This window comes from Pseudochaenichthys georgianus, chromosome 6 (assembly GCF_902827115.2).
Source record: "Pseudochaenichthys georgianus chromosome 6, fPseGeo1.2, whole genome shotgun sequence".
Taxonomy (NCBI): Eukaryota; Metazoa; Chordata; class Actinopteri; order Perciformes; family Channichthyidae; genus Pseudochaenichthys; species Pseudochaenichthys georgianus.
The window spans coordinates 5,025,665-5,036,707 of NC_047508.1; the positions used below are offsets into that span (position 1 = coordinate 5,025,665).

The 11,043-nt window shown below is 41.3% G+C and overlaps 1 protein-coding gene across 1 annotated transcript in view; it reads right to left on the reverse strand.

Moving 5' to 3' along the window:
* The window catches only part of kiaa0513 (KIAA0513 ortholog), a 35,287-nt gene extending 25,571 nt beyond the window's left edge, over positions 1-9,716 (reverse strand). The window contains exons 1-8 of the mRNA XM_034084881.2: positions 9,174-9,716; positions 9,006-9,118; positions 5,652-5,751; positions 5,295-5,368; positions 1,607-1,677; positions 1,041-1,248; positions 903-943; positions 696-768 (exon numbers count right to left, since the gene is read on the reverse strand). Of these exons, the coding sequence (XP_033940772.1) occupies positions 696-768; positions 903-943; positions 1,041-1,248; positions 1,607-1,677; positions 5,295-5,368; positions 5,652-5,751; positions 9,006-9,118; positions 9,174-9,446 (953 nt within the window). The 5' untranslated portion in view covers positions 9,447-9,716. The remainder of the gene's footprint in view (positions 1-695; positions 769-902; positions 944-1,040; positions 1,249-1,606; positions 1,678-5,294; positions 5,369-5,651; positions 5,752-9,005; positions 9,119-9,173) is intronic.
* Between the last annotated feature and the right edge of the window lie 1,327 nt (positions 9,717-11,043).

Genomic DNA, 11,043 nt, shown 5'->3' on the forward strand with positions numbered 1-11,043 from the left:
TGACGCAGGAGGAGGTCGCAGCGCTTGGGATGGTGGGATCAGGGGGTAAGTCATGAACGCAAGACATCATACCCTCGTGGGGACGCGCTCATGTGATTGGCTTGGAATGGAGGAGACATCCGATTGGCTATAGATAGAAAGAATTACAAGTACGAATCGGGTGACCGTCAGGGGAGTCTAAAAGAAAGCGGTTTGTGTTTGTAGGTGCAGAGGTTTCAAACGGAACACAAATATGTGTGGATAAAAAATACACATGTAAAACTTTTTTCTGTATTGCATTTTATTTACATGTATATGAAACGGAACACATTTGTGTGTGCATTGAAAAACACAAGTGTGGATAATGAAATACAAGTGTGAATCCTTCTGTGTGCATGTGTGTATCATGAGACTGATCTGAGCCCAAAGTCAGGATACACATTCCAGAGAGCAGCTGACGTGTTTGAAACACAGGAACCCGAGGAACATAGTCACACTTCGCCACTCCCTGATGTTCATTGTGCGTTGAAACATTGGTTCCCCCTACACAGATCAAGCATAAACTAGCATTTTTAACAATTGACTGTTTGTTTACTTTGTTGTATGTATATCTTTTATAGAAGTTAAAGTGTATATGAAAAAATGAAATAAAAATGACAGGACATGGTGAAGCTAAGAGCTCCGGTATGTGTTCTGTGTGAGCGTGCTCGGCTTACCAGATGGGTTGCTGCTTCAGGTGGATGTACAGGTACACCTTCTCTCCTCTCTTCTCCTCTGGAGCCTCAGACACTGGTACGGAAGAGAACATACAGTACTGGTACATCTCAATACATGTCCACTGATTAAGTGGAGCAGGAGAACTAAAAGCTTCTTTTGCACTGGTATACAGTAAAGTCAACACATCTATTTTGGATGCATTGTACCTGGTGATTCGGGCTTTGTCTCGACAGGGCTTTCCCCATCCCTAGAAAGGAGAATGTGTTTACGAAAAAGAAGAAGTAATGAATACTATTTGACCGTCTGACTGAAAATAATTTAAAAGAGGGGATGCATTTGCTCACTCAGTCTTAGGAGCCATTGAGCTTCTCAGCTTGTTCTCTAGGCCTCCAAAGAAGCCTTTCACATCATTCTTGGATGAGCTTTTGAGGAGGCGCTCAGCTGCATCCTTCTTCACAGAAAGCCAGGAGTTGGCCTTGTTGATGTAGGAGTCCACAGCGGCTGGAGAACTACCACGGTCCAACAGCTCGGATGGAGACGGCTGGGACTTCCCTGAACAAGAGAAGACAAGAGGTTCAGATGATGACATCTATCTGCATATGGAATCAATGTTTAAAAGCCCAAGAGGAGGATGTGTTTAAACATCAACATTTGGTTTTTTTGAGTTTCCCTTCCCTGTGTGTTCTATAGGTGTTTGTGTGTGTAAGTGGTCGGCTAGGTCTGACATTTGCTGCCAAAAAGTAAAAAAGAAAAATAAAGAAATGTTGTCTTTTGATGAAAAACTAATATCTGGTTGGTCATTATAATGACTAATTATCTTTATAAAAATGTGTTAGTTTCAAAATATATAGAAGAACTTATCTTAACATAATAAGTCATTAAGTTGAGATGTAAACTCATTACACCTTACCACTGTAGTAGTACGTGAAGCACATAGTCATGAGGTTTTTGGCTGGGCTGTAGTCATCCATCTGGTAACATCTGTAAACACAAGGAAGGCTTCTCAATACTCCAATTTCCCCTCCTCGACTCCTCGGTCCTCCGGTATGACCCGGAAATGGATTTCAGCGCGCCATATTGAAGGACAACTCATTTCTCTAAATGCACACCGAGGACCGAGCGTCGAGGAGGCTCTCTGGAGGAGCTCTAACCGAGGAGACACTGATGGTTCCTCCACAGCTCCTCCGCGGATGCATTTCCGGGAACGGTGGAGGCATGACGCACGGCCGGACTTATCTCAGCCAATAACAGCTCTGCATGCATCCCCTGGATATTATTTTAGAAACTGCTCTCATCGCAACGCGATGTTTACAGTGAGAACAGCTGTGAGGTCCGTGCAGAAAGCAGAGCAGTGTGTAAAATATATATCACTCAGTAGAACAGGCCTACTCTCTTTATTTGCTGTAGTTTAGTAGATATCTACAAACAAAGAGTCGATATATTTCTAAGACCATTTAGTGCTTCACATAATAAAATACACAACGGCTGTAGCCTGATTATATGCTTTAGGAGCTGTAGGTGTGTGTGGTACAGTGTGTAGGTGTGTGTGGTACAGTGTGTAGGTGTGTGTGTTGTACAGTGCGTAGATGCGGCGGACAGACGGGTCTCAGTTGGTTTGGTGTCCTATGCTTACTTTTAATACTCGCCAACTGTTGGCCCGTAATTTCCAGAGAGGGGGGGGGGGGGGGGGGTGTATATCCAGTCTCTGATTGTGTTACGTTATTATGAGAGTGCTCTCGTACTTTAAATTGTATATATTTATATAAATATATGTGTGTGTGTATATGTCCGCATCTGTAGCCTGTTATTGTCTCATTATACCGCACTGTGAATGAATTAAAAGTAAACATCTGTCCATCAGACAGAGGGCTGCTGCCTCCTGTCATCAGTGATGGACGTCTCTTTAAAATGACCGCTCAGAGGAGAGGAGTTCTCATGTCTCTGCTGCTTCCCCTCCTCTTTCCTCGGCTCCCCTCCTCGAGTCCTCCGCTCGCATCTCCTGCGGGCGGGACTAAGTCTCGAGGATAGGAGTCGAGGAGGGGAAATTAGAGTCTTTAGAGATCATGCTGTCATAACCTCACTGCTGGAATGTACGTCATTAATTGGAGCTTATTCAATAAGAGGGATGAGTAGGTGAGAGACTTTACATTGTACCAATCAATCATTTTGATCACAATGAGTTGATGCTACTAATCAGGGATTTCTGTGTATCCAGAGTCTATTTTGACTTACTTTATTTTGACACTGTGCTTCTGTCTAATATAGTCATTAGAGCATGTGTGGCACCCCTGGGATGTGTGACCACATTGATATAATAATTAGTGCGAATGCTGTTTACATTATTATTACATTATTATTTCAGCCAATACTTTGGCTCTCCATAACTTCAGCTTACTTTCAGCTACAGAAACCATTCAAATATTAAACTATTCAGCCTGTTCAGGAATCGATGGGAAACCTTCAACTTTTTCAAAATATTTCATACTTTTTGAAATATTCAGCTTTTTAAACTCTTTTTTTTTTACATTTAAGTCAATGGGAGATGCCTTCAAATCCACTTTTCCTACACTTTGCGCCAAATGCATCTCCTTCCACCCTTCATTCCAACTTTCAAATGACCACAAGACCTTCAGCTATTCAAACTTGACTTTTACTTTTGATATCTTTTAAACATTCTGAGATATTGAATTTAGTTTGGAGCTTGGTAGAGAGGCCTTTTCCAGATGTTAACATTAGAGTGGATGGAGCAGCTCGTTAACTCTAGAGTGCTTTGATCTCAAAACAGAGTGCAGGACAGCTCAAAATTCTCCCCCAAAAATGTTTTAAACTTGCCATACTTCCCAAACCCTACACTCCTCAGACATATGTTTTCATGGAAAACGTAGGAAGACTTCTCCTAGGTTGGAAAATAAAATAAAAATTAAGAAAAAATATTAGACAAAATGCCTCTTCAGGGCATGAAGTGAGAAAAATTCCAGCTAGCTCCCAATTGATTCCCTTGTTAAATTGTTCCGGAACTTTCTTCCCAGCAGGGAGAAGTACACTTTAGACAAACTGCTCCCATCTCCACATTGTACACACAAAACCACAGAAAATACATATATCAGTTCATTGGGGTTCCCTGATGCTCACAGTCTGCTCATTTTTTTATAAGAGCCATAGTTTTTTAACAGGTGGCAAAATTGTCAGATATAATCCTCAATGCATTCTTATGGGACTCAGTGCTGCAGTTGGTTGTCATGGTGTTGCTGCGCAGATTGGAGCCACACACACGTGAGTGACATCATCAGAGCACACACACACACACACACACACACACACACACACAAACAACACAAACAACAAACACACACAACACACACACACACACAACACAACACACCAACACACACACACACAAACACACCACACACACACACACACCCACACACACACACCACCACACATCACACACACACACACACACACCAAACACACCACACACACACACACCACACACACACACACACACACACACACACACACACACACACACACACACACACACACACACACACACACACACACACACACACACACACACACACCACACACACACAGTTTTCTCATAGCTTCAGTGAAAATACTCTAAATGGCCCAAAACTTCACAGGTTTGGTAACGATGCAGCCATCAACACATCTAAGCGTATTATGGGGTGTCATCAAATGCCATTGCCATGGCGACAGATAATTCACCATCAAGTTAGTTCAAAAGTTTACAGTCAAAATATATATAATATATATTTTCTCATCTTAATACAAATTCATTCACTACTACTTACATCTGATATTTAACTCCTTCAGCCTATTTTCAGCTGCAGAAACCATTCAACTATTACATTATTCGGCTATTTCAGGACATCAAGGCTATACATGTTGTTGTTTATACCTTTTTTAAATCTTTTCCTTTAAATATTAAGCTTTTTCTGCATTTTTTTTTAGCTAAAAGCAGCTACCATTCAACTAATAACATATTCAGATTTTTCTGCATTTTCAGCTAAATTCAGCCATACATGTTCACAGTTTACAGCATTCGCATGCATTTTCTAGTTATTATTGTTTAGAGTTGGAATATGCCTTTGTTTGGTACATCTGTTATTTTCATTTCACTAACGGGGTCGATAGATGCAGTAAGTAGTGAGGCGGAACGATTGTGTTCGATTCAATGGTTCTGGGGTACCGATTACAGAGACGGACATTCCCGGGGTTTCCTCAGAAGTAATCTGGAAGGAAACTGAACACAACGTGTCCTCATTACTTCTGTCTCACCTGCACCATACAGGTATCATCACTGTTACTGTGGTCCTCATATCGGGGACCCGTAACACACCCAATGTGTATTAATCCACCACTGCAAATAGTCCCCAACAAATTCACTATTTCTACCTGTTAAAGTTATGTCGGTATTAAGAATAATTTGTTTGCCATTTTAAATGTTGGTCTTTTCAAGAGGAAAGCAAACAACCAGGAACTATATTAATATTACCGGCCTTATCCTTTATCGTAAAATAGGATTAGAAAAATATAGTGAGTCTCAACAAAGTCAACCACATACTCACTCAAACAGTACAACTGCAAATGACTGCACCAGTCTGTAGAAGGTGGCTTCACTCACACACTTGGAATGACAGCGCTGTGAAAACAGTGAGACAGAGAGTTAGACGCTTGTTCAGGAAGGCTCAGCATAAAGACAAGACCATTTCATTTCCTGCATTCATGTAGACTTTTTTCACTTATTAAATGTTATGTTTGGGTCCAACAAGAAGCTGTAATTTCTTGTCTAATGCATTTGGAATATTGCAGTTATGTTTGCCTCTGTATGAATGTGTGTGAGAATAGGTGAATGCTGTCATTTACCATTTAAAGATCACATATAACGTCAGACTAGCTACCATTTAATGTTTACCCATATTCACCTGTGCGCTGACGTATTTGGCAAACCACTCCCTGCCTTTGCCATTCTCTCCACTGCACAGCTCTCCAAAACGAGCCTTCTCTTCCTGGTCAAAGTCCTCCCTGTGACAACATGGTCAAACATTTGTGTTGAAGTTAAACAAAGCGCCACGTGCACATAACGTTTATGATTGCATCATTGATCTCATTTTAAGTGTTTATATGGATACACACATTGACTGCACTCCATGGATAAAACGCAGCACAACTGCACCAGCTGCTGAGAGATAGGAGCCCCTAGAATGGTTAAACCAAGGAAAGACCCCCAGAAGGGAGCCACTCCCTCCAGCTACCTGCCAATAACCTGCCTCTGCACAACATGGAAGGTCCTGTCCTGTCAGGCATCATTGCAGCTAAGATGAGGATACACATGACTGATACAGTCCTCCACAGACCAAAGGACCCTGCCACTAAATAAATTGTGAATGGAGGATTCATCACCTCCCAATCCCCGCCCAACATGTATTGCAGACATGTAAAGCGAAGGTGCAAAGTAGGGGATGACAACATTTATTTTTTGCCTAACACAAACACCTGAATCCAGAGAGAAGAATGCGAAGATGTAAAATCCAGCACAGCACATGTTTGCACTACAGCCAATACTACACAATGAAGACATATCTAAGGCATAAGATAGGAATTGATAGACATGAATTCACTAACAGGGTTTTCTAATTAAAGATAACTGGTAGGAAGCTGTAGGTCATCACAGGGAGATTGCACACCTGGAGATTGCATGGCAAAAGAAACATTTTAGACAAGATGTATTATGACATACAGAAGTCGGTCTGCTATCTGTGGGATGGGACGTTATGCCCCCCTGATCAGGCCTGCAGCAAAACTGCTAGAAAAGTTCAATAGCTCATTAAATGTCTGTGGAATGCAAAACATAAGGAAACCAGATATTTACAATTGCTTTTTAGCATTTCATCCTGTTCACATTGAATTTCTTGTCAAATATTTGTGAGTCTGTTGGACCCCTTGGTAATCTCTGAGTGGGGAAATGCCAACCCAGTCTCACAAAAAAACGTGTAATAACTACGTTGGTCCACAACGTAGGATTTAGTATTTCTACAAAAACGCCTCTGAAATTGTAGGATCTCTAAGTTTTTTTTCACCATTCATTCCAATGGCTGGCGTCTATGTTACGTGATCTTCAAATTTCTGCCTGCAGAAAAAAAAAACTTTTACAGTTAGTTTGGCCATTAAAATGCGTTTTGATGTCATTTGATGCGAGAAATATGAGTTGTTATTTCAGATTATGTGTGCAGTGGATGTACATGATCTTTAGTTTGCTAGTTATTACGAAGATTACTTCAGGAAATGGTGTCTATACAACGTTTTCATTGTTACCAAGGTGGTTGTTAGGGACGCTGCTATCGATATTATTTCTGTTATGTTGTGTAACTGTTTAATGGTGTTATCTTTATTGCTACCGCCTTCCCCGTCAATTTATAGTGTTGGTCCACAGCGCAAACGTATTAGTTTAACAAAATCCACATTTAAAATTGTGGCATAGATACGTTATTTTCCCCTGTGCAATTCCAGTCTCACATCTCACAGCACATCGTCATTAACAAATACCGGAAACAGACCGAAAACATTTTTAAAAGATAAAATAATACTTTATTCCGAGTGTACTTGCTTTTCTCTTTGAAAGTCAGCACATAACGGCATTGTAATACACAGTTCGGCTGCATTACATATTACATATCTGCCGTATACCTCTATTTATAGAACCCTGATGAGAAGACTTCTAGACAAACATGAGGAATTATTGAACAATCAATAAATAAAGAACACAGAATTATTAAATATAAAACTGAGAATTTGTGTGATTATACTAAATGATTTACAAATAAACACAACTGCATATTTAACTGTTACATATGCTGATGTAATGCAAATGTTTCCAACTTGGGATCAATAAAGTATATCTTATCTTAAGCTGATCGATGGCTACTGCCATATTTGCACAATGTGCCTCTGAACCTTGACAAGTGCATGTTTCAGGCTTATCAATTAATGTAATGTAATGTTATCACAGGGGTCACACACATAAGACCAGCTGTTAAATAAAGCTCTTCTGACCTTAGCTCGCATGTGGGTATATATAGTAATACTGCCCATAATGGGCACAAGCAATTTTCACCCATTTATTAATTATATGTTTTAAATGTGAGTGTTTCCTGTCCCCTAAACCTCCAGGGATGTACACAGTTGAATACTGGCAACTTCTTATTATGGGAAATACGAAAACGTCTTTTAAAACTACAACTCCCAGTAGAGACGTGCCATAGAGAACATGTTGCGAAACAGAATAGCCAGCATGTGTAGTTCTGGGGACGGGGTGGGGGAGGGGGGACGCGGTGGACCCGTTCAAATCCAGTTTTGGACAGTCTGCCGTGGTTCCATCCCATTTCAAGTGCTGTTCGAGAATCGGCTTAACCCTCGGAGCACACTCTCCAATCACAGAGCTTGAGGACTATCACGGGGTTTGTCAAGCGAAGCGGAGAGAATACTTACTTCCCGGTGTAATATTCTCTAAAGCAAATGAGCTGCTCCGATACTCGGTCCTGACGGACTCCAACTTGTGTTTATTAATTAAACAAATAAATAAACACAAGGATAATTATGTGTTATTGTTGAGTACATGGAGAATTGCACAGGGGAAAATAACGTATCTATGCCACAATTGTAGATGCGTATTTTTGTTAAAATACGTTTGCGCTGTGGACCAACACTATACATTGACGGGGAAGGGGGTAGCAATAAAGATAACACCATTAAACAGGTACACAACATAAGAGAAATAATATCGATAGCAGCGTCCCTAGCAACCACCTTGGTAACAATGAAAACGTTGTCATCATTACCTGTGTTCGAGTCCGAGTCCAAGTCTGAGTCTCCTAAGAAGAGTCCAAGTCAAGTCCGAGTCACAAGTCTTCATGGGGGGGGGGGGGGGGGGGAAGTAATATCCTACTTTTATATTGTATTAGCCGTAAATTGGCCCTTCAATGTTATGTTTTATTTGTCAGATAGTTTACAGATTTTTATATTCTCGGGCAACTTGTATATCTTCTACTTTTTAGTTATGTTTTATTTTCTATTTTGAGATGATTATATTTTGTAATTGTTTATTTTTTACTCTTTAATTTCTAATTATGTGCATGCCTTGTTTTGTATGCTGCTGTAATGAAAACATTTCCCAATGTGGGATCAATAAAGTACATCTTATCTTAATCAGGTCGCTTTGGGAAGATGAAGTAATTATTTAAGTACACACAGAGTTCTTATATAAGAGAAATCTTCCTTACTTTCCATGAAACACCTTCTCCACATAAGCCTTCATGAAGTGCCTCCTCTCCACCCTGTCAGATTCCTCTCCACTGTGAGTAGACGAAGACGAGGACCGCCTCAGCCCCCCCATGTGAGCGGGTCCCCCCATGTGAGCAGGCCCCCCCATGTGAGCGGGCCCCCCCCATGTGAGCGGGGGCCTTCATGTCCTCCCCGCTGTATGCCGACTCAGTGGCATCGCTGTGATTGTGGCCCTCCTCTGGGGGCTGCTGCTGGGAGCTGGGCTTGGCCGGCGATGTGGGCTCTGGCAGTAAGGGCTGCTGCTGGGATTCCATGGAAGGAGCCTGCTCTGGGGAGAAAATGTCTGTATGGCCTTGGTGCTGGCCTCCTTTAATGCGAACAGCTGTGGCCTCCGAGGCCAGGGCAAAGTCTGTTAAGTTGTCCACTGCCACACCCTCCATGTTGGAAATATGCCTTTTCCTTTTAGTTTTGCAACAGGTTTTTTTAGCATGAGCTTTTGTGTGTTCTGCAGGAACATTAGGGTGGTCACATGTGTAGGTGCTTAATGGGTTTTAATTTAGCAGACTTTCCCACTGCCAGTTTGCCAACATCGAGAGAGCTCTTAAACCCACTGCGTCCTTGGGAAAGACAAAGCAGAATATGAGCAGCGTCACCAACCTTTTTTATTCAGTTTATATTTAGTGTACATGTGCCTATAGTATATAATATAGTACCAGTCAAAAGTTTGGACACAACTTCTCATTCAATGGTCTTTGTTTATTTAAAAAAACGTCTACTTTATAGATTAATACTGAAGACATCAAAACTATAAAAGAACACATATGGAATTATCTAGTTAACAAAAAAGTGTTAAAAAAAATCCAGAATATGATTTATATTTTTAGATTCTTCAGAGAATCCCCCTTTTGCCTTGATGACAGCTTTGCACACTCTTGGCTTCTCTCAGTCAGCTTCATGAGGTCGTCTCCTGGAATGGTTTTCAATTAACACGTGTGTCTTGTCAAGAGTCCATTTGTGGAATGACTTGCCTTCTTAATGGGAAAGCCCTATTTGACTACTGTTGTAATGCATATTATGGCAAGAACCACTCAACTCAGTAAAGAGAAACGACCGTCCATCATCACTTTAAGAAAAGAAGGCCAGTCGATCCGGAAAATGTCAAGAACTTTGAATTTATCCTCAAGGTCAGTCGCAAAAACCATCGAATGCTATGATGAGACTGGCTCTCATGAGGACCCCCCGGGAAAGGAAGACCAAGAGTTAGCTCTGCTGCAGAGGATCAATACATCAGAGTTACCAGCCTCAGAAAGCACACATTAAAGCACCTCAGATTAGAGCCCACATCAATTATCACAGAGCTCAAGTAGCAGACAATCTCAACATCCACTGTTCAGAGGAGACTGCGTGAATCAGGCCTTCATGGTCCAATTGCTGCAAAGGTCCACTACTGAGGATGAACAAGAAGAAGAAGAGAATTGTTTGGGCCAAGAAACACAAGGATTGGACATTAGACAGTGGAAATCTGTACTTTGGTCTGATGAGTCCAAATTTGAGATTTTTGGTTCCAACCGCCGTGTCTGTGAGACGCAGAGAAGGTGAGCGGATGGTTTCTGCATGTGTGGTTCCACCGTGAAGCATGGAGGAGGAGGTGTGATTGGTGGGGGGGGGGGGCTTTGCTGGTACACTGTTGGTGATTTTATTCAGAATTCAGGCCACTTAACCAGCATGGCTACCACAGCATTCTGCAGTAGAATATAAATCATATTCTAGATTTTTAAAACACTTTTTTTGTTTACTAGATCATTCCATATGTGTTCTTTTATATGTCTTGATGTCTTCAGTATAAATCTACAATGTATAAACTATTAAAATACACCACACACACACACACACACACACACACACACACACACACACACACACACACACACACACACACACACACACACACCACACCACACACACACACACACACACACACACACACACGCACACACACACACATCACCACAACAAACACACACACACACACACACA